The sequence below is a fragment of the Melanaphis sacchari genome, unplaced genomic scaffold, assembly GCF_002803265.2.
Source record: "Melanaphis sacchari strain LSU unplaced genomic scaffold, SCAv2.0 Contig8_pilon_pilon, whole genome shotgun sequence".
In the NCBI taxonomy this organism is placed as follows: Eukaryota; Metazoa; Arthropoda; class Insecta; order Hemiptera; family Aphididae; genus Melanaphis; species Melanaphis sacchari.
The window spans coordinates 2,827,442-2,854,676 of NW_020271635.1; the positions used below are offsets into that span (position 1 = coordinate 2,827,442).

General features: G+C 23.7%; 2 protein-coding genes across 2 annotated transcripts; one reads left to right on the top strand and one right to left on the bottom strand.

Annotated features, from left to right (window-relative positions):
• Positions 1-26,846, bottom strand: LOC112602766 (probable ATP-dependent DNA helicase HFM1). The gene is made up of 28 exons (XM_025351077.1): positions 26,768-26,846; positions 24,206-24,274; positions 23,847-23,930; positions 22,090-22,218; positions 21,664-21,899; positions 21,528-21,605; positions 21,333-21,448; positions 21,045-21,189; positions 20,830-20,965; positions 20,313-20,432; positions 20,062-20,237; positions 8,584-8,812; positions 7,440-7,585; positions 6,874-7,064; positions 6,688-6,785; positions 6,404-6,618; positions 5,297-5,517; positions 5,078-5,196; positions 4,859-4,986; positions 4,521-4,752; positions 4,363-4,426; positions 4,159-4,262; positions 4,006-4,060; positions 3,301-3,464; positions 3,068-3,119; positions 2,822-2,968; positions 1,849-2,387; positions 1-246 (listed from the first exon to the last, which is right to left on the bottom strand). The coding sequence occupies exons 1-28, from the start codon at positions 26,844-26,846 to the stop codon at positions 185-187; spliced, it is 4,134 nt and encodes a 1,377-aa protein (XP_025206862.1). The 3' UTR covers positions 1-184.
• Positions 15,548-17,810, top strand: LOC112602592 (pro-resilin-like). Its single transcript, XM_025350757.1, has 2 exons — positions 15,548-15,816; positions 17,422-17,810. Exons 1-2 carry the CDS (start codon positions 15,703-15,705, stop codon positions 17,656-17,658), a joined length of 351 nt encoding a protein of 116 aa, XP_025206542.1. The 5' UTR covers positions 15,548-15,702; the 3' UTR covers positions 17,659-17,810.
• Positions 26,847-27,235: the final 389 nt, after the last annotated feature.

Here is a 27,235-nt window from a genome sequence, read left to right on the forward strand (position 1 = left end):
TTAAAAGTTATAATATTAGTTTAACATAAAACAAATAGCCTGTTGGTAAAAGTATATACACGAATCTCAGGTACTGTAACTATATACGATGCTTGTATAATTATTATATTGTTTTATTGAAATGCTTTGGATATTATTGCTATATGAACCCTATTGCAGGCATGGGTGTTATTTTTACAAGTCCTTAAAAATCGCCGGGGAATAGTAACTGTCTGATACCAGTCTCACGTGAGTCTTCTAAATTGTCTAAAATATACAATAAAAAAAATGAAAATTAATTAATATAATGGTATATGACATAGCATTTAGAAAGATAACCGTCTAATTTCTTTATTGATCAAAAAGCATATATAAAGGTGAAATCCAAGGGGTGAGATTAGAGCATTTATTTAGGCTTAATTATTCATAGAATTATACAATGCTTATATTATTATTATTTTTATATTTAATAAAAATTTACAAAATACATTTTATATTCTTATTACTGTTGTTATTTTAAAATTTAGATACGTATGTGAATCTAATAAAATTATGCTATCTTTGTCTGATGATGTATAGTTTTATAGATTGGTTTGTTGCATTGTCCGGTGTGTCTAGACGTTGTAATGAAACGATTTACGATATTAATACAATTTATAAATTTGAATAATTATCATAGAAGATAATATGGAATTTTATTTATTTAAGCGACTAATTATCATTATTATGCACAATTTAAATGAAATGAAAAATAATTAAAATATCAAAAACTATTAGAGGTTACGAATGTAAATAACAAAATACAATGTACATTGTCACAATTCATTCAGTCTTCCCTCTCCACAACCTAACCTAACCTCCTAAGAACGAGGTAAATAAGCCCCTGACGTAACATACATATTACAGCATATTATTGTACATCTCTCATCATAATCGTCAGCTTGTGCACCAGCTCCTTTTCCTTATACCCACGTGAATGCAACCTGCGAAATTTGTAAGAACGATCAAAACGCATCCGTCGCGAGAGAACGGTTAAAAACAATATCGGAGATGCGGCAGTTAGAGAAATGACGAAAACAATATTTATCGGGGCGATGGTATCACGAAACATTGTAGTAATATAAACATTCCTTTGATGTTTCTAAACCGGCGGAAATAACGTGACTTACAGCGGCGAAGAGTTATATGTGAATTACATAATCGATAAAACTGTAAACAGTATATTATAAATTATTATACAGTCATCTAGCTGAGTATACAATATAATATATGAGCAAATATATTTGACTTATAATTATTATTATTATTTATTATCACTATCTTACACCATTTAATCGTTATTAATGTTATTATTATACTATAATAGTGCGTGTGGGGAAATAAACCACTAATGATAGAAACACGTCTTTAGCGTCAGAGACTAAAGTGTTACTGCAGGTCATATATATATAATAGCACAACACTTATCAAATTAATTTTTAACGTTTGCACATTGTAACAATGTACATGGAGCTAAATTATCTCTCAAAAACGTCTTGTTTAAAGCCAATAAAATAAGAAAATAAATTGCTAAAAATTATTAAAATACCTATTCTCTACATTATGTAGGGAGGTAATTTATTTTTATGTTTTAATTTTAGTACGTAAATAAAATAATCTTTTATATTGATTATGGCTTCGTGCCAAGTTAAATAAAAAATATATACAATTTGATACAATTTACCTAATATACTGGCAACGAATTGTTAACACTTAATGTGAATGTTTGTATTAATTATTGTTATGTTGTATGGTGGCGCGTCACAATGACGGAAACGTATGGTTTTTTTTTAATGAACGGTCATATAAAATATAAAATACAACACTCACGGTTGAAAAAACGCTTAGTGAACAACAGTTTCTCGTCTCTGAGGTCAGTTCTTTGCTGCAGTGCTGGGTCGGATGATGGTCTTTCGACAAAACTTTTCTCCGAAACATCTGATACTGCTACGGGAAGCTCTTTGGAATTTAAATCCCGTAGTCGCCGTGAGGTTTTGACCCTTCGGAAATACTTGTCTAAGGTTGATTTACCGCCAAGACAATCATTTTGTCTGGGCGTTCGAGCCATCGGTGCTGCAAAAACTCCAAATTCTGGTCTTGTCTGCTGCACACTATCACGATCGACCGGAAAAAAGGTGTTAGCTGAGTATTCCTGAAGATGGATTTCAGTTACTTTAGGTAGATTTTCCATGTCCTGAGGAACTTGAAACTCAGACGGGGCCTTCAAATTGTTTTCTATTAGGCGAGACAATCTACCCACGGCCGCAACCGGCATTACTTGATCGATATTTATTGTTGATAAATTTTGTTCGGATTTCCGTTCAAATGCAAAATCCGACTGATTCCTGGTCGTTGTTGACGTTTTAAAACTAAAATAAATTGAATAATAAATATTTGATTTTTAAATGATGGAAATTTTAATATCATATTTTACACTTAACACACAGGTATTATTAAGAATAAAAATTCAGATCAAGAGCATAATATGTGGAAACAAAATGTAGCAATATCATTGATTTATACTAATTTAGTATCTATTATATCTAGTTTTTACATAATTTAAAATATTTTAATTTTTTAACAAAAATAAACTCTGGTACCATAATAATTGTTCTTATTCGTTCTAATATTATATGCATACATTAATTGTGGAGTGCGATATGAGTGTTTTAACATAATAAACTCAAAGTAACTTACTCCCTAATTCATGTATTGAATTTAAACACCATTATTTTATTGGTTTTTTAATTTTTTTATATACTTATACATGTTGGCGTAACACTATTGTTAAGAAATATTATACCTTGATGTAAATATGATATGATTTTTATTTGTACTTTCTGAGTCCGTAAAACATCTCTGTTTCACGTCAAATCCAATAGACGAGGTTTCGTCTTTATTCTCAGCGTCATACTTTTGTATATCACCGAACAGAAGGCATTTTTTTGTGCTGATGAGCAGTGATTTCATAAATATATTATTACAAACGAGAATCATTATATTATTTTTAATATTAGTATAAATTCAAAATTAATAATAATATCCTTACTACTTCAGTTTATATGGATTTATGTTTTCTTTGTTTGGCAATAATTGATCTGCTGGAAAATAAAAACCTTACTAGTTTATAAAATTTAACTTTTAAATTTAAAAACTAATAAGTAACTTCAGTAGGTAGATATTTTTTATGACGATATTCCACAAGCATTTTAAAAATGCACGAATTTTTCTATTTAAATCATATTTTTTAATTTTATATTTATAAAAGAATTTTCTAATTACCTCCCTTGTATTGATTAATATTGTCACAGGTGATCTGATTAAATTTTGGAAGACGCACATCTACTATTGCTTTAGCGTCGCCCACTTTTTTTTCTATTGTCAATTTGTTATGTTTTGATTTCTCATTTAAACAATTGTTTTTTCTGGAGCATCTCAATTGCATGCTGAAAAATATAAATAAATAAATATTAGTTCCTTGTACATTATAATACATTTTTTTTGTTTAATATTTTAGTATAAACTTTAAAATCTCATAATATTATTAAGCGACACAACTTTGTAACATATCATTAATTGAGTATTATTAATGATGTATAAAAATCGTGTACTAATGACTAAATTGTTATAGTTATATAAATTCCAAAACCATTATGTACATGTACCAGGTATCTATTATACTTAGTATATATATTATTGTTTCGTAATCAAACGAATAAACTGCGATGATTTGTTCTATGTTACAAGAACGCTGCTGAAAATAATTGCAATTATAATCACTATACACTATAATTATAGGTTTATAATAGCATTACAATAAATAAACTCTTGTTTTATACAAACCGTAAACAAAACCTATATTAATATATTATATTATATACTAGATATAGATGTGCATACATTTATCGAATATTTTCCAGAAGTATTAATTGCCAAAATTCGATAAAATATCAACGTTATAATAATAATAAAAATAATAATACTTACGGTTCAATAACTTCAGTGCGAATTTTATTTTTTAAATAATTCGTTTGAATTGCACCTAAACATCGGAATATTTTTTAACATATTTATATTCGTATGCTCAGTTTTTAGTAAGGAATTTCAAAAGTTGAATTGTATTAATTAAAAACAACTCACTTTCTTTGAAACAACACTTCTCTATCGCCGAATCAAATGACTTAGAAATAACATTATTATCTTCAGGTACAAATAAATCACCGAATACGTCGTCATTTATTAATCTTTAATACAATAATACGTTTCATGCAATAGTGTTTAATTATATAACGGTTTACTGTATAGGTAAGTATATAAAACAATATTTGAATACGTAAAACTTACTCATCGTAACAGAAATAATTATTTAATTCATGTTTGTCGAATTTAAAATATTCATTTGGCTGTCCTATATTGCAGTAATAACAGTGTAAAAAACAACAGTCTTATTATTGAATTTAAAGATTTTAAAATGTTAACCAGTAACAATTTAAACGTCCTACCATTGTTAAAAGAATCAGTTTGTGTTTTGAACATTTCGCCTGCAATTTTACATGTTGCAACACTACTTTCATTAGCACAACGCTTTACATCAGTACCTGTATCTTCTTCCACACTCAGTTTATTCATGACTTTAGGGTCTTGATCTCTCGAAGTAATGTTATGTAAATATTTTTTAATATTTAACTGTGTTTTGTCTTTATTGCCTTGTTTCACTACTCTCGAAGTTCGCTTCTTTAAATATACAACGATAATTCGATAAGTTAAAACAAAAATAACAATATAATATAATAAGATATTTAATTGCACAAAAAAATAAATTACTAAATTAGCACAATACTTTTTTTGGCGGTGGAGAGGGGAAATTTTTCAACGGTGACTCATTACAACAATTTTCTTCACTCATTGATTCTTTTATGTGTTCTTCGTTATTGTTTGGTTTGAACTTAATCTCAATATCAATTCCGACTACAAAAAATAAATAAGAATTCTTTTAAATAATATTATACTAAAATAATATAGAATTACTAAATTTGTTTGCTATATTTTTTAAACATACCCCAATAGTCGCTTATCAAACAAATAGTAATTTCATAGTTGGGTTTATTAAAAAAAAAATTATTTTGCAACGGCGTAGTCATATTTATGATTCCTCCTTGTTCCAAAAATTTTTCGTTACTAGAAAATATGATAATTTACGATAACGACGTATTATATATGATATTTTTGTACCACTAGTACATAGGTAATTAATATTTTATTAATAATATAATACTACCGTATTTGTTGAATTTTGAGCAGATGATTTTCAGAATCACCCACCAAAACTGATACTGTTTGAAATAGTACATTTGACGAAATATTATTATGATCAATTAAAATTAGATTAACGATAATTAGTTCTGAACATTTATCAAACTTTGCACACACTTTATACTTTGGAATTTGTCGAATAAAGTTGTGTATATGGTTTCCAAACGGTGGCTGTCGGTTAAGGAACTAGGAAAATAGAAAAATGTAATCGTTATTTGTTATACAAATGTCAAATACTTATAAAATTAACATTTTTTTTTTTTTTTTTGAAGTATTTAAATTTTTTTACTACAATTTATTTACACTGATTAAGCAGAAAAAAATCATTAATTTTTGATACATTTAATTATTGAATTACAATGTCATTTAAATAAAAAAATTAGTTGGTTATACTCCAACTTTGAAGGTACAATTATAAAATACAAATATATTTTATTCGGTTTGTAAGGATTCAATTTGTATATATTTTATAATATTGATTTAACTTTTAAATGTATACACATTCATTTTTTCTCCACTGTCACGTTACACTTAAGTAGTTTTTATTGTAAAATTATTATAAAAAGTATTAACAAAATTTCGGTTTATGAGTATTGATTAGTGTTATGATGAAAATCAACACATTAATTATTGTTCTTACACATTTCAGTTTTTAAATTAATTTTGTCATTTTTCATTTAACTTATACTATGCAAGTGGTTTGACTCTTAGGTCAAGGATAATAAAATAAAAAATAAGCGTCCTATATATGCGGTGTCATCATCACAACTTCTATGCCCATTTATGGGTCTATACAATATACACGGAAAAGTTACTATGGTTTATAAGTACCTATAGCGTAAACATCATATTCATTAATAAAATAGTCGAAGGATGTAAATAAATTATTTAAAAATACATGATTACTTATATTTTCTGATATGTTATTTATAACATAAAAATGTATGATGAAAGCTAAAAAGTATCAATAAAATATCATTTATATTAATTTAATTAAATATATATATATATATGTGTGTGTGTGTGTATATTTATTTATTTATTTATTTGAAATTAGAAAAATTAATCTTACCCGTTCTAAATCTCTAGGACTTGTATCCCGAATTGATTTCAATGTAGTTTTTCCGTTTAAAACAAAATTGTGTGATAACACTTGTCCTACTCTTGGGATAAGTTTTGAAACAAACTTTGATTGTTCCCATAATTTCGTCGTCACGCATTTTGCAAAAATGCACGCGATTCGAGCAATTTCGAATTTTGTACCTTTGAACATGATTTCTTTTAAAGCTAAAATATATAAATATCTTAGTAAAATGTAATATAGATACCACTTATAAATACCTATACCGGCTATACCTCTAGTCAATCGCGTAGAAATTAAAATTATTTTATTTGCGTCTTGTGCTAGTGAACTGTCTGAAATTCTTAATGTCCCCAAGGTCGCTTGTAAAAGACTATAAAGGATATAATATACGTTTAAAGCCATATTGTAAAAAATCATTTAATAAATATAAAGCAAACTATTTTAAATTAAAAAATTACCAATTGATTTTAGTTTCTCGAGTATTTATTCCTTCTTCGATGGGAAATCGTAAAACATCTGCACCTGGTATTTTATTTTTATTTAAAATATTTAAAATTACTTTTTCAGTTCTTCTCAGTTTAATATACTCGAATTCTTTGGATTGAGATAATAATTTTATTAAATCATTTAAGTTCACAGTTCCTTTTAGCTAAGTAAATATCAACAATATCAGTTATTTCTAATTTAATAAGAATAATATGACAAATTATAGTTAAAATTATTATTTTCGATCCCCGTAGTCTTATTTTATTTTTTTAAATTTGAGATCTAGAACAATGATTTTCATAAATTATTGTAAAGAATATATTTTAAAATAATAAGTACATGAATAAAATGAATAAGTCATTTACGAGCATAGCTATTAGAATTAAAATAATATTGAAAGATAATTAATTTTATTTCATAAACTTTATAAAGAGATATTTTATATACAGACTATAACAAATATTTTAATATTATTCGCGATGTCTTAATTAATACTCCATAAATTATATATTTAATATTGAGAACACATTCGACTTACTTGCATATATTTTTTCATTGTTGCGTAGCTTATTGAATACTTAACCATTATTTCGCATTCTGGTTTTGAAATTATTTCATTATTTTCATCACAAAAGTTAATTAACCCCGTGCACGCTAATGCTTTGATCTCTGTTAAACACAAATCTAAAATTTTCAACATTGTATCAATATTTAATACAATATTATCAATGACATAAATATCAAATAAATAAAGATATTTAATATTTATATTAGGTTAGAATAAGAATTAATCATTTATACAGATTTTGATAAGAAATCCACGGTAAATATAAATTAAACTCTATAAAATGTTAGATAAGTTAAAAAATAAAAAGGTAGGCAAGTAGGCATCACTCTACTGTACAGTAGATATTGATTGGGTCATTATGATGGATGTTTTAAAATTAATAGAAATGATAAATTATTTTATATAAACAAAAAACGACTCTGATCAGAGACAGTATATTGACCTATCTCACTATTGACTTGGTAAACTTCTTGTTATATTTGTTGATACTGCAATTAGGTGAAGTAATTTATTTTACTTTGAGTTATATAGTAGGTTGAATTATTTTTATCGAAAACATTAAATTTTAAAATGTTATTCAGTGTATAAAATTGTGTTTGATTTAAAAATTCTATAGCCTTGCAAATACTATATCAAATTATAATAAAATAATAATTAATATCGTTATATATAGGTTAAATATGCAATTACATTAAAATTTGAAACTAAAATTATACTTATAATTTTTTTGGCTTCAGTATGAACTACTTATTAGGAATTTGTATTAAATTCCCAAGTCTTAGCTATAAAAATTGAATATTTTAATTTTTCAACAGCAAAATATTTCGTAAATTTTTAAATTTCAAATGTTTATAAAAATAAATTATACCTATATATTTAAAATATGTTTACATACCTACTTAACTATAAGAAAAACTAATGCGGAATATTAAATTAATTCGAAAATTTCTATAAATAACTCAAAAAAGTCAAAATATTTTGAAAACTTTGTCACATAAATATTTGGTACAATTTCAAGTATCTATACAGTTATTAATTTTTAGTACGCAAACGTCTCTATAACGTTTAGCGGATTAGATGATCAATATAAAAATTATGTAAGTAATACACTGACTTTGTAATCTATTTTCTACTTCTTGGACACTAAGAGTCTTGATCATTCCGTAATTTTGAGGTGATTTACATGCTCGGACATATAAAAACGTAGATCTTATCCAATCCATTGCAACTTTAATATTATAGATCGTACCCAAAAATATCTCTGCATTCAAGTGTTCAGTTAAATATTTATGAAGATGACTTTCCATAAATTGATTGCCCATTAATATTTTTTCATATCGACTCTGTAAAACAAGTGAATTTAATTGCATTAAAAAATTCAGTAAAAATAGCCAAATAATAATACTACCTTTACAGTATTCTTATAACTTACAATTAAAAGCTTTTTTTTCTAAAACTTATTTATTTTTTTTTATTTTTTTTTACAAAAACTATAGTTAATGTAATTGCGTGTTATTAAAAAAAAAATAATAAAAATATCCATATAGTAAACTTTATCTATTTACATAATTTCTACGGTCTAATATCAATCCTCAAACCGACTGTAACTTTTTTATACAAGCGTTTTCTTCTTCCAAAAATTTTGAACTTAAATTATTTAAAATTATGTGGCCTAACCAAACAAACATCATATATACGATTTATGTTTTTGGGTTTATCTATTTAAGTACTATCCCTTAAGTCCTTTGGTCCGTAACTAATAAATTACTTAACAGCAGCTTGCAATTTAAAACAATTAGAGAAACTATTAACCAATTCTATTACAAAAGATTTCACGATTAACTACATTATACGAGTACTAGCGCAGTATCAAATAAGTGACCTCAAAACTTGTGTTTAATAAATCACTTCCAGACATTTAACAAGATAGCTCGACCAAAACTACTAATTATCTTCTTGGTGTGCATAAGATTTAAATCGAATAATTTCTAAGTAGCTTTATCGTGACTCAGAGTGTTTTATTTTAAATCTTTATTCTACAAACACGAAATTTAAATTTTCAAATTAACCTTTTAAACATTTTATATAGTATTTACGTAAATGCTATAAGATTAACGTTTTTCTAAACAAAAATTATCAATAAAAATTGCCTACATACTTTAATTTATCTTTCCTATCTATAATAAGTCATACATATGAATAAAAAATACCATGTTCTAATAGTAGTGATTATCTAATTTATTTTACAATAAAATTATACGTAAATATTAGATACCTATATAGAAAACAATATTTTATCTATAATAATCAAATGACTGACACACAGATAGTAAAACATAAAATATGTTATATCATGACAAATTTGTCATATGTTATATGTTGTTATTCTCGTATAAAAACATTATATTGGCACGTTTTATTCATATTGCAATTATGATCCCTGATCCATTTCGAAATAATTTACTATTATGTGTAAGTGTAAGTAGATACATAATATCAATTGATTAATCATTTTGAACTCTAATCGGTTTTAATTCAAAACGTACTTAATGTTTTATAAAATGAATTATTCTTAATTTATTATTTAATGCCAATCAAGTAATAATATATACTTTTAAGCTACCAAACTAATTATCATTTATAAATAATAGTATGATATTGAATGTTCCAATTTTTGGGTTCATTAAATTTTTTAAATTTAAATGTGCTTTAAATATTACACATTAATTCAATCTTTAACTCTTGTAATAACTCACTAGATACTTTTCATAAAACTTTTACACTACACTATTACTATTCAATCATATAATGTACACTATTACCATTTTTCTTGTTTTTCGTTTTTTTATTTATTAATTTATTTATTTTTGTAAGGTCATATTCGAATAAATAAATACACTTATACGATAATTATGCAATAGAATCTTAAACGAAGGAGAGATGATTTTTATGTACTTATTTTTCTTATTCCTTATATTTACGCAACTATTCTGAGTAATAGGTGCCTACAACTTTTTCTTGTTTTTAACGATCAAACCTCAACAAATATAGACGTCCTCTATCCATAGATTTCATTATAATAACACTATGCATTTTACATAAAAATATTAAGGAATCTGTGTTTTTTAAATAATATTTACGCGTATAAATCATTTTTATTGTCCATTTAATATTATAAATGTATTCAATTGCCTATTTATAGATATACATATAAATTATAAACATATATATTTTTAACAAGAAATAAAATTGTTAAATAAATCAATTGAAAATATCTAGAATGATGTGATACAAACATTTTGTAAAACACTTAATTACAACACTTTTTTTTACAAGAATTTTTTTTAAAAACGATTTTTGCGTTTATCATATCAACGCGTGCGTATATGCAGAATGTAAAATTTTTATAATAGGACTATACTCTAGAAAATTTTACAATAAGACAATAATAATACTGGCTTACATGACATAAGTATGGATTAAAGACGGTTTTTATTTTTGCATTATTATTATTTTTATAAAGCGCATTGTTGACAGAAAGGAGTGTATGATCAATCTACTTTCACACTAATTCCAAGAAAGGTTTTGCCATTCACAAAGGTCACAACATAACCTCTGTGAAATATTATGAACATATACTTACTTGAAATACCTAGTTCTAACTGTTATAATGAATACTATGTGGTAAACGCATTCTACCTATGTTTTTTTTTAAGTGTTACATTTTCACAAAATACCTATGGAAAAAATAATGAAATTTGCAAATTAAGATATATTTGCTTTGTTTTGATAAAAATTTATCTTAAGTTACAACTATTAATGTACTGAAAACTTAAATGGGATTCATCTATGGACATAATATTATTATTACGCTTAAGTCGAGTTTACAACTACTGAACTACGTCGTTTACTGTTTTGTGTACCTCCTATCGATTCTAATTGGTCCACTGTATAATGTATCATGGTATTCGATAACCATGATCTGCCGAGAATTTGGCTGTGCTCAAATTTTGAACACGACACAACAGATGACATAACTGTTAACTCGGTTTTATTCGTAGAATTTGTGTATGAATAATAACGAATTATGTAATACTACGTTAAAAAATTATAACTTTGTCTTTTCTATGTAGGTATACCAATAAAACAAACCGGATAGATTAACCAGACAAATCAGCAAAGTCTCATAACCATGAAAGAACACGTAGTTTTTCTCTATTGTCATACTTTAACTGTTCATTATATAAACCAAGATCGTGTTTGGATTTAATTGAAATGTTCAAAATGAATATCTTACTAGAAAACAATGGTGATCCAGCTTTATATAGTTACCTTCTTATAATCATATAATAATTCATATATCTCGAGCATATCGAGTATAACCGATTTACGGTGATTTTTTTATCTTTCGAATTTATTGCAATACCAATGGTGGAGTCCAGACTTATTTTATTCGACCAGTTCCTAATGCAGTGGAATCTATACAACATAATATGAGACCAATATCTTACAAATGTAATATGTAATATAGCCCATGATTACATATTGTTTGCACAGTATATTATAGAGTTGACAATAGAACGTTTTTCATCCTTCTTATCCTATTACTAGATACAAGTTACCGATCACAAAAGAGTAGAAAATAATGAATGAATCAGCAAACGTTCTATGAAGGTATGTTTAAATTGTTGAATGTACGTGATCCTGTCTCTTATTGCATGTATAAATTGCTACAATGTTTACACAATAAAGTGTAATTTAAAATAATTACATACACCTATGAAAAGGTGTAATGTATTTAAATACATTAAATATTAATATACAACAATGTTTTGTCATTAAAGAAAATATTATAAACCATAATATGCTATAAATTATAATAGTTATTATAGTAAATACCATTACCTATAAGCCTATAATGCGCTGTTGAGAACTTTCCAATAATATAACTAGGAGATTAAATAGTAAATACCTGCAATTTGTATTAAATATAAAACAAATTGAATTTATTTGAATTTGGTATAATACGATAATACTACTATACGAGGTATTTCAAATATAATATAAAATAAAATTGGTGGGGATTATATAAGAACTTAATATGTAACTTCCTCCATTTTTATCACACAATATTTAAAATACCCTACAGTATAGTTCAGAATCTACATTCTACATACATTGAAACAGATTATATACAAGATGATTCATATACCTAGGTTTTAAATAGATAAAAGATAAATATAAAATACTCTGTAGAATATTATATTATTCCATAGTATAATAAATTATGTACTGTATGATATTTAAAGTATAATTATCCCAAATACTCACTATTTTACATCTTTGCACTTATTTTACTGTTAAAAATAATAATTATATCTTAATAGTAAAATCTACGTTTATTCGAAATGATAAAATAATAATTTAGTGAATTTCTGTACTTTGAAACAATAAACTATTTATTTATTTACTCTACTGAGTGTTTATAATAAATAACTACCAAACAAACTTGAAACTATTCAATTATACTATTTATCAGGCCATTTTTAATTCAGCGTATAAAAGTGTTATAATAAGAGATTGATTGGACTATACATACATGTTAAAATCTTAAGCATAAACTTTATAAGGGATAGACTCCATAAACTGAATGTTCACAGTTCAATATAATAATAATTTACTATAATATTCCATCACTTCAAATTCATCAAGTTAGTGTTATGGCGTAATACCAATTAATAAGAGAGCGTTACATGTTTGTGAATGAGTGTGTATTATTTGTTATTTTCGTATGAGTTATAACATCTTTAAAAGATCAGACTAAGGAATAATAAAGTTGAACTTTAATTTTATAATGCATGATAATTAAAAAAATTGAAACTCTAGGATATTTTATGTTATTTTTATTATATAATCATTATAATTTTATTTTACAGTAATAACTCATTTTTATTGACAAAATATTAATAATAAAAACTAATGTAAATTAATGTATAAAACACTAAAATTGACTTATACTGAACTTAAATATATTTTTTATTTAGTATTATAAACCCCTTTTTATTAAGAAACATATTGCGTATATTTTTATAAATTTATACATGTATATTGTAGGTATATACTATACATCATATATATTATGAACATTAGATATTCACAATACGCCAAAACATATCTTGAACTTAAATTATAATCATATTCAATTGTATAGTATTAATCAATTGTAAATTATATCGATATATTAATAAATTATTAATATTTTTATTTAGTAGGTAAAAAAAATGAATACTTTATTATATTTTTTAATGTTACATATAATTTAATTGATTACCTTTTTCATGCATGAGTACATTATAATGGAAACCTTAAAATTATTCTTGGTATAAGCTATAAAGATATATTTGAGTTTATTTTATACTTATAAATTGGTTCAAACTTATAAGTTTGAATTATAAATTATATATTTTCGTTAGTTTTTACTGTTATTATTAGTACCTAAGTAAATTATTATAAACACTTTCGATTTCCTTTGATTTTAACTATCTATATGTTTACATCTTAAGTTATGAATATTAACAATATTATTGATTTGATTTTTGTAAAAAATATTAATACCGATTTTAACATTATTTCCGTTCAAACAAATTTATATTTGTTCATTTAAATTATTAAATACTAAAATACGTATAACTTCAGAGTAATAAAATCCTTTTAGAAAATATTAACTTATAATATTTGAAACTATAAGGTTGTGGTAAAATTTTAAATTATTTTTACTTAAATATACTGGGTAGTCTGTACTTTGTCAAGAAGGCTACCTATTTTGTAAGTGAATTTAAAGAATAGCGAGCCTATGTAATTACTACAGAGGAGCTTGTTTGTAATGTCGGTTGCGCGTTGAGTTCAAAGGTTAACATTGCGTGTGGATTCGACAATGCGAAGAAAACATAACGTAATATCTAACGTTAAGGAGCAATCACTCATTTATTCCTAGCGTATGAACATAGATAATGGATTAACGTTAATTACACATTAAATAAGATTTGAAGTGAATAGTAAATACAGACTACAATAAGGAATTTGACCCTTATAATTTAACTTTTACACGTTTATTAAAGAAATTTTTAAGTAGTAGATATATTAAAATGTTGTTCTTAAAGCTTTAAAATTAAATTCATATTAGATTTATATTATATACAACGGTATACGAGAAAAAAAATAAAGACAATACTTGGAAATAGCTTGATTATTAATGGTATAAAATGTAAAACAATATAAATTAAATATTCATCGTACAAGAATTAACAAAGACACAAACAAGATACCAGTTATTGTTAATAACTGTAATTTTGTAAAAAATTAAAATAAATCCTAGTTTATATTAAATATTAACATCTCGTAATTATTTCTTAAATATCTTAGTAATTTATAAAATTATAAATATAATAATTAAATATAATATATATAATTATTTACTATCGAAAATTTTTTAACAAAAGATTATAAATTTATACAATTTTAAAATAAAACACATATTTTATTAACTGGTAACTCTTCATTTACAAATTAATTTGAGTGAGGTACTGAGGTCAAAACTTTTTTTTGTTTACGTAGGTCAAAAAAATTACTAAGAAAACTAAAAAATTACCAATGTAAAGTATTACATACATTTAATATGGTATAAAATTGTTTTTATTAGTCTAAAAATGTCTAAAAATATGTTGTGTGAAACTTAGTTTTTTTTTAGTATCCCAAAAAATCTTAAATTACAAATTAAAACTTTTAAAAAAATATAGGCCGGAAGCATTGCATCAATTTTTTTACTAATAAGTTATTTTTAAGTTTAAGTCATTATTAATTGATACAGAAACAATATTTTTTAGAAGATAAGTTCAAAAGAACTATCATTGAAAAATAATATTTCATTTCCAACTATATAAAAGAACTTATGTGTTAGAGTAAAATGTTTTAAATTTTTTTATTTATAACTCATACTTTCCTTTCAGGGCGGAGCAATATATTTTGCTATAAATACTACGGGGGATAAAAAGGGAGAGGTTCATATTTAAAGGAGACCCAAGCCGATATGAAATCAATTACAAAGATTTGATTTCGCTGTAAACATATAAACTGTGCTATATAAGTTTAATATTTATCATAGTATATTAAAATATTAATTCTTTTTTTTTTTAAGATTCAAGTGTTGTATAATTTTCAAAGAAAATATATAACTATGATGTTTGTAAAAGAAATGTTATTCTGTGTCATTTTATTTACATGGATATTCCATATCCAAGGTCGTCCACAGGGGGATTCCATGATTAAAGCTTCAGAAAAACCAGAACCAGTAAGTACCAAATCCATTTATTTTTTTTTTAATTTTAATTTAATCACTCATAATTTTATACTTAAAATAGTACTGAAAAATATAGTAAACAAAAATAATTTAATAATAAATATGATACATACTTAGAACAAATATAATTCTTATTTAATTTTTAATCATTAAAAATTTTCATAGAAATCAAAGAAATATAAAATAATACAAACTTATGTTTTTAATTTCAACATTTAATTTAACAGTTATAAGGCTTTTATACTTATTATGGGATAATTATTAATGATTTTCAGAAAAAAAAGTACACAAATTTAAGTTTAAAAATATAAATATATAATATAAAATTTCGGTGAACCACTATGGAAGATTGTTCAATTTTAAAAGTAATAAAAATTCTATAAGTTTTAAAAAAATTTCATTGGATCTCGGATTAACCATTAAAATAAATATTTTTTCTTAGATAACTGATTGTATGTATATTTGTTCATATTAATATAATTTTTAAAACGACCAGTCAATCTGTCCATCAAAAAAACTTAAAATATCTTAAATACTGTTAACAAATGTTTAAATTATTTTACTGTACAAAAGTGTTTATGTAGACATGTATTACATTGCATATAAATTTTAGATAGTTAAATTTTGAAATACACTAGTTAGTTTTATTTTAATAATAATATTTATATGTACATACATAATATAATATATATGTATCATGTAAGAAAGATCAAATGGTAATTTCTAATTAATCAGTTTTATATATGAACCTATAAATAAAATAGTACCTATCCATTAATTTACTAAAGAAAATTTTAAAATGCTTTGAAAAGTAAATAAAAAATGACCCACAACATTTTATTTGGATTGGATTATTAATATTTAAATAAAGAATTAAGATTCTTTAACAAAAAATCCCATTTTGACACACACAGACCTATTACATTTCATAAAAAAAAAAAGAAAAATATGCATATTTAAATTGTATTTTTTTTTTACTATTTTGATGTGTATAAAGTTAATATAGATATTTACATTCATAACACGTTACTAATATTAGGAACTCTAATTATATATATTTTCTAATATACGTTAGTTTATTCTATGATTTAAATGTATCTTCAGTCCTTATATATACATATTTATCTAAATACTCTTTTCTCTTCCTTAATAAATTAAGAATTTTTTTTTTAGAGTGAAATAGATATTACCTATTAATTATTACACATATTTACCTACTATATAAAATATCAAACTTATATTTATAAACTGTTGGATTGAAAAATACAACTTTAAATTTACTTTACACAAAAATCTGTGAATAATACAATTTGTCATAGATAAAATATATTACATGGTTTACTTTGGGGGAAGAAATACTCGCGTTCTTCCATTCTATCACGCTAACAATTACGTTTGCGGCATACTTAAAATGATGGTAAAAGGCTTACTTTATTTTTAAAAATATCGGAATCACAAAAACGTGTTTTACTTTGATAAATAAAATATAGAAAAAAAGTTTACAGTAATAACCTTTTAAAGTAACCTAATATTTTAATGTCCTACAACTTTTTCTTATATTTATTACAAATATTTAATTGAATTAATTATTTTAAGTATGAATACCAATACAAAGTGGAAGATAAACCAAGTGGAAATTATTATGGACAAAACGAAGTTGGCAAAGATACAGGTCGCATAGAAGGATCGTATTTTGTATATCTTCCGGATGGTAGACTCATGACCGTCACATACTACGTCGATGGAGAAAGTGGTTTTGTACCAAAAATCACCTTCCAAGATAATGCTAGCCCATTTGGCAATAGTGAATCAAATTCTATTCAGAGAAGATAGAATAATTTAATAAATAATTTGTATTTTTATGTTTAAATATTTTCTATGATAAATAAATTTAAAAAGTCATGCAAAATATGAACAGATATCCCCGACACAACTATATATTACCTATTATACGTAAATATTTATGACGTTATCAAAAAAAATATATAGTATTGATATTTGTTTGTACTTAATAAACTACGCAATTTATCTTAAAATTACCGACATTTATTGTACACGATAAAAAATTAATCCATCATATTATACACATTTTACTTATATATCAATATGTATTACGTCTATATCTATACGCATTTATATAAGTCGATATCATATGCACTTTTAAATCATTTTTAATTAATATAGGTATATTATGCTATTTAAAATTGATGATTTAAATTTGTACTATTAATTGTAAAGCGTATAATTTTGTTAAACTGTATAAAATTAATAAATGCTTATAATAACTGTAAACCTTATATATATATAAGAACAGCCCTTTTTTATGTTCCCGTTTTATAACAACAATATTAAACATTTTTCCAAGTTTTTACGTAGAATTGGTAAAAATACTCTACGAGTAATCATTATATTTTGTTTTATTTATAATTCATCTACTACTACTATTTAGCACTTGATAAAATAAGTAAAATGTTGAGAAAACACAAACTACACACGGATAAAGCCAGGTAATTCAGCTAGTATTTTATAAAATTATGTTTAATTGTTTTACTGTTTTTGCACGTACAAACAAAATAACAATTCGATTTAGATTTACGATTAATTCTTAAATTAATTTTATATTTTAACAATTACATAATTAATATTTAATATCAGACTCTCACTTTTTTCTTTCGTTTCTAAGTACATATTTACCATTTTTATTTTTCGAAATGTTGACAAAGTGTACATAAAAATTACAAACTAAATTTAGAACTAATATCAAATTGTAACCAATAGATTTAAAAATGTAAATTTAATAAAATACAAATAAAAAAATAAAAATAAAATCTCAGAACTAAATTAAAGTTTAATATATTTTATATTGTATACTTATAATATAGTTAGCTAAATTTAGCATTGTTTGAATTGATTTATTGTTTTTATGAGAAATTACAATAATATGTAGGTTCAATGAATAGCCAATGAGTTCTAGCGTTTAAGAAAGGAATACGATAGGAGATCAAATAAAGGGGATTAAGTGCATCAATAGAACCATTAAGAAAGGAAGAAATATAGTTGGGATCAGTGTCAAGGCACTGGGAAGAAAAAGTAAGAATTTTAAAGGAATTACGGATAAAGGAATAGTCGTGACTCGTAAGGTCTATGTTTTATCTTGAGAATAAAATAAGCGTATGATTATTTATAGGGCGTATTTTTAAAAAAGTCAAAATATTTAAATATTTATGTTATCATTTTTGCCAAATTGTATATTAAAAAATATGGAATATTTAAAGTTAAAAGTATTTAATATTAAAAAGTTCGTTCTTTTGTTTGATATTAGTAGTTTTGTAATATAGATAAATTTATTGCAGTATCTGAATTGATATTTGAAATAACGTCTTTAAGTTTTTCAAAATTGTTAGAATAGAATTCAACTGCTGCTAATCAAATACCACTCTGATCAATAATTGGTTTGGGTGGACACCATTTATACATATATAGGTAACTACTTATATTTTAGTACACTATTAGCTTTCAAGAATACTTTCAGCTATATGATGGAATCCGTATACTACATGCATTAAATTGAATAGGTAATTATTAAAATACAAAATATTTATTAAATATATATACTTATTGGTAAAATATTTTAAATTGTATATTCATATCAAAATATGTGAAATAAAATTTTTATTTTATTCAAGGTGTTATTATAAAATGTACTTATTTTTAATCAATATTAAAAAATCAGCATTCAATAAAATTATGTATTTACATAAAAATCTACGTCCTAGACTAATCGTTAATAAATTATATGTACTATTAGGATATGTTGAAAACCTTGTATTTTATAAGTGTATTGATTATCAAAGAAAATAATTAGGGAGTAAGGATATTTGAGATATACTGATAATATGTATATTAAAATTTATATGCATATAAATACTATTAAAGGTAGTTTATAATTAAAAAATTATGATATTTTTTAGTCAATTTATAATTTACAAATTAATGATTTATCATTGAATTTAATTGGCGAGGTACACTCAAAACATACTATGTATACAACAAAGTGACTTCTTCAACTTTTATACTTAAATAATACGATTTTAAACCGGCATTCATCAATTAAATTAAAATTGTTAAGGAACTTATCTAATTATGTTAAATGTTAAGCATTTGCAATAATAAAAATGTATCCAGTACAGTATTTAAAAATTGATTATATATAATTTATAAATTATTGTATCATACCTTCATTGATATTTTCGTCATAATGATAGCAGTAGCAGAACTATCAAATTGAGGTCTTCCAGCTCTTCCAACCATTTGTAATATTTGACATTCGTTATATTCTTTATAGTCATTAAACGAATAATATTCAGTAGATTTTATTATAACTAAATGTGCTGGTAAATTAACACCCATTGCTAAGGTAAAAAATTTTATATTAATTGATGGGCTTTTTTAATATTATCATTTAGTAAGCTTATGAGTATCATTACCTAAGGTACTAGTAGCGATAAGTATGTTTAAGCATCCAATACGAAACAATTTTTCTATGGCACTTCTTTCTTGAATATACATGCCAGCGTGATGACATCCAATGCCAAATTTAAGCATTTCTATAAAATATATATACAATCAAGGTAAACAATAATATTTTGTGCATATTTTTTAATGTTCATTATTATTTAGTTTTATACACAGTTTTACTAAAACTGTTCTGATTTATTCCAAGGATTGAAATTATTATAAATATTTTTTTCAAGTGATTTTAATCATAATCAGTATTTATAATATATAACTAAAATCTAGATGGTTTATTATTCTATGTATAATGTAAAATACATTAAATATAATCCAACCACCTAATGTAAACAATTTTAAAATATAAAAATAAACATCAAATAAGGAAGATAAAGAGAATACATTTTATGTACTTTGATTATTTTTAATAATTAATAGGATACTTAAAAGAAATACTACAAATACATAATTTATAAAGTATATCTTTAATACCTTTAATTTTGTTGTTATTAATTTCCCTTGAAAATTCGTTGATATAACTTTGTTTTTCGTCAGATAATGAAACTGTAATGTCTTTCATTAAAATGCTACAAGTAAATTCTACGCTTTTCCTTGTGGAACAAAATATCTATAATTTTTTTTTTTTTTAAAGTTAGATTTGAATATAAATATCAAATTTTTGTTAGATTTATATAGTATTTCCTCACTAAGGTTGGTCGCCCATTTGAATACTGTTTTATTAAAGGTTTAAGTTTATAAGTAAGGTCAAAATCAAATTTGAAACTATTCGTCTTAAAGTTATAACCTAATACAATTTTTTGTAACTTCACAGGTCTTTCGTCTTCAGTACTTCTGTGAAATATTGTGCATTAAATAATTAATAAAATAATATTAAAAGTACATAATATTATATTGAATATAAAAAATTGGTTTGAAAATAATTTGTATTTAATATCATTCTTATAAACTGCAATTGTATTATTTTAAATATATACTTAAAGTAATGAGCAGGATAATTTTGATCGTTAGTCAACCATTTTGCAATATCTTCAATATTTGTTACTGTAGCAGATACAGCAACAAAACGTAATGTGAAATTATTGATTTTTGACTATTAAAAACAAAATAAAAAATACAATTTTGTTAATTATTGTATATAATATTTTTATATATTATATAAATGTATTTACAATTTTTGGAATAATTTTCATGCGACTGACAATAGCTTCTAATGTTGCACCACGAATTTCATCATTTATTAAATGGACCTTTAAAATACATGGAATTTAATTTAGAATTGAATCTAATAGTTCAATAATGACCTACCTCGTCAATCAAAAAAAGTTTGACCGTGTTTATTTGATACTTAAATTCTTTACATTTTTTCGTCAATGAATCCCATTTTTCCGGAGTAGTTATTATTAACTGGTAACTAGAAATTAATGATATATAATCCGTAATTTCATTATCACCAGTTATTTCAACACATTTAAGTCCATGAACTGTAAATTTATTTTTCCAATCTTCATAACGTTCGGAACACAATGCTTTTATTGGAGCCACTAGGTAACAACAAATAAAAATAAACAATTCATTTACAAGTATTTTATACTTAAATACCTAGTTATATTTTAACTACATAATATCATGCATGTATAAAATATGTACCTATAATATGTTGAATTTGATCATATATTATATGTAAGTAATATAATTTTATACAAAATGAAAAAACATAATATATAAATTTACCGTAAATTATTTTAGAATTCTGTAAATTATTAGAAAACTTCCCGATTGTTTCTAAAAAATATACTATAGCTAATTCGAAAATAACTGTTTTTCCGGATCCAGTGGGCGAAGACACAACGACTGATTTATCTTAAATATAAATACAATAAAAATTGATATTATTCATATAATCATATAATGTATTATATTCAATTTTATAATAAACAAACACGATATACGTTTATATAATAATTAATAAAGTGTGTAATTTTAAATAAGTATTAAAACTAAATTTCTCGAACTAGGTGCATAAGTACATTTGTTAATACGCCTAACATAAGCAAATAATAAACATACTAGATACTAAATATAAGGGTTTTAATTTATCGTAAAAGCATATAATTAATTTTTTAACACATGTTAGTTGATGTCAGCAAAATTAACAACAATTATTGCTCACAAAAAATATGGATTAATACCAATAATACATCATTTAATAATTGACTTCTATATAACCAGATTACAACAGAGATAAATAAATAGTTATAAGGTACTTGTGATATATTTATGATAACGTAAATACACAGTTATTTTTAATAATATTATAACTTATTACGTACAAAAACTATTTAAAAAAAATTTTTTCATTGGATTTTATATTTATATTATATTATTTAAGTATAGGTAATTATAAGAGCTCGGATTTATAGAATCTAAATAAATTATCAGACGAAATATAATTTCTGCTTTAAACATAGTCAACTTGCAATATTAAACAATAACATCAGTCAAAGTTGAGAGATTTTTCAGTCAGTATAAAGCAAATTTACAACAGAATCGGCCATCCTTAATATTTAAAAATTTAAAAATGCAATTAAGATAATAAAATTAACCATTTTTTATTACTTAGCTACTGATATTCATCAATTTTTTCTTTAAAATTCCATTAGACATAATTAAAAAAAAAACATTTTAGTAAAATTCATCATTCCGCACAGAATCTAAAATATATATTTATACATTTAAAATAACATATTCTTATTGGCTGGCTGACTAATTCGTCATCACCTGGCTGAAACTACTGAAACTACGAATATAAAGTTTGGAAAGTAGTTTCTTTTTTTTTTTTTTGTTATAGAGACCCACTAAGAAAAGACTTACCGAAATTCATCTTCTAAAAATGTTAAGAGGTAATAAAAAGGGGTGAAAATAGAAAATGATATTTCTTGGTCGAATGTTTTTTGAATTTAACATACATGGGTACTCTGTAATAATTATTCTAATATTGTGTATAATTTTAGATCAATATTTTTTTATTTGGTGAAAACTACTCAAATGATTGTTAAAAATATGTATAGTTTTCATTAAACAGAAACCACACAGCGAAAGAACAATCACTGTTTTTTAGTCTGTACTTTAATGCGTCCTAAGATGGGTTTAGTAAATATTAAAAATATTAAAATTTTACAATATATAACTGTTTAATTTATTGCTGTTAAAAATGTTTATAGTTTATAAAAATGCATATTTTGAATAGATGAAATATTGACAAATAAATATTTTTAAACATTTTTAAAATAATAGTGAACACGTCGAAAGTATAATCTTCAGTTGAAACGTTAAAATCATTTTTTCGTTAATTGAAAATGTTTAATTTAAATTCTTATAAAATATCATAGTTTAATGTTATTCATTTAATAGAGGTCAACTTTTTAAATTCTATTTTACACTATATAATATTATAGTTATTTATTTAAAATAATAATACATGTACCTACCAGTATCGAAAATAACGTTGATTGCTTTTGTCTGTATTTTATTGAAGTACGTAAAATTTGAAAATATATGTCTATATTTTTCTGCTAAAATTATAAGTCAAAAATAATTATATTTAATACAATTTACATTATTGAATCCCTATGAAACAAGAAATAAATAGATAAGTTTTAGGTGATAGATAAATTGTTTTCATCATAAAAACAATTTTTCAACAAAAATATTTTCTTAGCATTATTGAGTGACTATTCCAGATATTTATGACAAAATTAAGTTAATATCCGAATTTAATCTCTCAAATTACAAATTATAGTTTAAACTAAGTATATACATTTCAAAATAAATTTTGTTGCCAACTCACGCAATTTATTTACTGGATATAGTTGGTTATAACTGGAAGTTGATGAATTCATATCTTCATTTACATTACCTTTAAAATGTAAAATATTTAAATTTAAATTTCACATTTATTAATTTGATATTATATTATTATGATAATATAGGTATGTATAACTTAGATATATAGTGTATACTCTTGCAATACAAATATGTGATCTCCATCATATATTAGATTTAATTTTAAGTACCTAATGAGTATCTTAACAAGTTAAAAGTGACAGGTTTATTTAAATATTTGTAAAATAAGAAAATAATATTAAACATTACTAATTACTGTAAAACAATTTGTAAATTCTGCAGCCAAACCTAACGTCGCATACACGATAATACTTGTATATATATTATATATTTATATTTAATGTGTTTAGTAATAAAAGTAGCGAAATATTTCGATCGCATGACTTTGAATTTTATTAGGATTTTTTTTTATTGCGTACAAAGCTAAATAGTACACTTAATTTTAATCACTCCCTCTCTTTTTACGTACCTACCTAATTCGAATTTGAATTAAATTAAATGTTTAATCAACCATATTATGTTCTATGATTTGTAAAGTTATTTGCTATCTTGAAAATTGAATCATTGAGAGTGAGTAAAAGTTTCGATTTATACATGTATTGTATTTTCGTATTTTTTCTTTTTTATAGTCTTAACAATTTCACAAAGTTCCGTGTGATTTCATATGATTTTTTTTTTTCTTAAACTTTGGCATAATGTTAAAAGAACGAAACTCCATAAAAATGTTTAAATTGCAAACATTACTTTTTTTGTTTATATTTATTATTATTTTTATTAAAGAGTTACATTAAATTATATTAGACACAGTGGTGTATTTACGGGGGGGGGGGGTGGTCAAGGGGATAAATCCCCTCATAGGCTGTATACACACAAATAATTTTATTATAACCTAAATACGCCAGTGATTAGACAAACTATACTTCTACTTAAACGATTACGAATACAATGTGACAACTAAGTATTATACGTAATATTAAGTATATCTGTATAAATGCATTTAATTTTTAAGATAAGGACTATAATAATTATTGTAGATAATAGATATTATGTGATAATTTTAAATACAAGGCAATTTTTTTATCAAACAACACTAATTATTCAAAAATGTATTAATGTTATTTTTTACATAATTTCTTTTCGAAATACAATAATATTTTTTAATACTTTTTATCGTAATGCTTTAACTATTTTACGGTTTCGAGTAAAACAATATATTTTTAATTACACATTCTGCAACATAATATTTTTTGAAGTATTTTGATACACAAAAATTGAAATACGGTTGAGTAGTTTTTAAATTCTAAGTATTTAAGTTATTGGTGAGCGGAATGTAGTCCCGTAGTGGTATCAGGATATACCGTAAAATGTTGATCTTCAACTCTCCTCACTTAAACTTTAAATATTTATTACCTCATAGACTCGTTCGAAATTAATTTTTTTGAATAAAAATTGTGTAAAAAATTAATAGGTTTTGAAATAACGAGCAATCTTTGATAAAAGAATCGCCCAGTATAAACGTATGAATTATTTTGAATTTTGATAACATAAGTGTTAAATCCAGTTAACATATTAATTTTGTCCTAACGTAAACTAATCTTAGACGAAGTTAGTGTTTAGTCAAAAAGGAAATTATTGGACTTCCAATGTTTGTCAATACTGACTATGCAATTAATGACATAAAGTTCTTGCGGTTAGTAGCTAATAATATTGTCATATAAAACAGCGTTTCATAAACCTTACAATTATTGTAACTTCTAAATATAAGGTAAATGAAAAATTCATAAAATAAAAATTTTATAAATCATAAAATTTTATTTTATATAACATTAATAAATAATAAGAATCAAATATTAAATACTTTAAAAGTGTTTCAAAATTAAAAAAACTACGGTTTATTAAATTAGTTTTAAAATTATTATAAAAATGTAGGGTTAGAAAAAGATTGAGTAGGTAGTGTATTCGATCACACCGTAATTTAATAAATGTAAAAGTATTTCTGAGCTTTATCATACCTTATCCGTTTAGTAATTTATTTAAATTTAGACTTTACAAAAAAATAATCTAATCCTTTTTAGAATTATACAATGAAAAAAGAATTGGTACCTACGGATAAATTGGAAATTATCCACGCATTATTATCAATTGCACTAATAAGATTATGTTATTCTTTACCGAAGAAGATATTTAGGTAAAATAAAAAACTAAATTCAACTCATTTTCATTTTCTGTGTTTTTTGTTTCTAAGAAGAACAGTGAACAAAATGAAAGAATCAACTTAGGTAAATAATGTATGCCTACTAACTTGTACCAGCGAGTTGTGTGTTATATAAATGTATAGTATATTATTTTTAACAATTTTTAACTAACGTCTAACAATATATTTAAAGTGATGAGCTAATAACTTATTACCATGGGTTAACTGGGTTATATAGTTTGTATTACTACTTTCACATCATAAAAATGACCTAAATACATTAAGGTTATAACAATTGTTTTATATGTTTACCATTAAATGTTGAATGATATGCACTTGTATCAAATGTTGAAAAATTAATTCCGTTGTTATTAATATCATTAGAGTTCATGATTAAACTTTAGTAATACAAAATTTATTGAACGTAAAAATAGTTTCTTAATTTTTAATTAATAAAAGAGAAATAGTATTTAATATACATAATAATTTATAAAATAATTTATTAAAAGTTTAGAAAAGTAGAACAAATTGGTTAACTTGATCTTTTGGCGGTAAATGTAAAAGTGAGGTTAGTCTCAAATTATAAATATTATTATATATAAAAAAAAAAAATTAAAAATTAGAAAATTAGAATTTAAATTAAACTAAAATTAAAATATTTTTATATTTATACTACAAATAATACTATACAACAATGTAAATAATTTAAATACGTATTATTTATTATTTCATTTCAATTAATTTAATTGTAGGTTATGTCTTAAAAGTCTTTTTAATTTG

Bases quoted from the DNA above. Each gene is read 5' to 3' on its own strand.
- LOC112602592 (XM_025350757.1), top strand. From the start codon at position 15,703: ATGATGTTTGTAAAAGAAATGTTATTCTGTGTCATTTTATTTACATGG. The intron at 15,817-17,421 runs GTAAGTACCAAA...AATTATTTTAAG, and splicing joins CTTCAGAAAAACCAGAACCA to TATGAATACCAATACAAAGT.
- LOC112602766 (XM_025351077.1), bottom strand. From the start codon at position 26,846: ATGAACTCTAATGATATTAATAACAACGGAATTAATTTTTCAACATTT. The intron at 6,786-6,873 runs GTAATTTTTTAA...TATCCTTTATAG, and splicing joins CGAGAAACTAAAATCAATTG to TCTTTTACAAGCGACCTTGG. The intron at 4,263-4,362 runs GTAAGTTTTACG...ATTGTATTAAAG, and splicing joins AATTATTTCTGTTACGATGA to ATTAATAAATGACGACGTAT.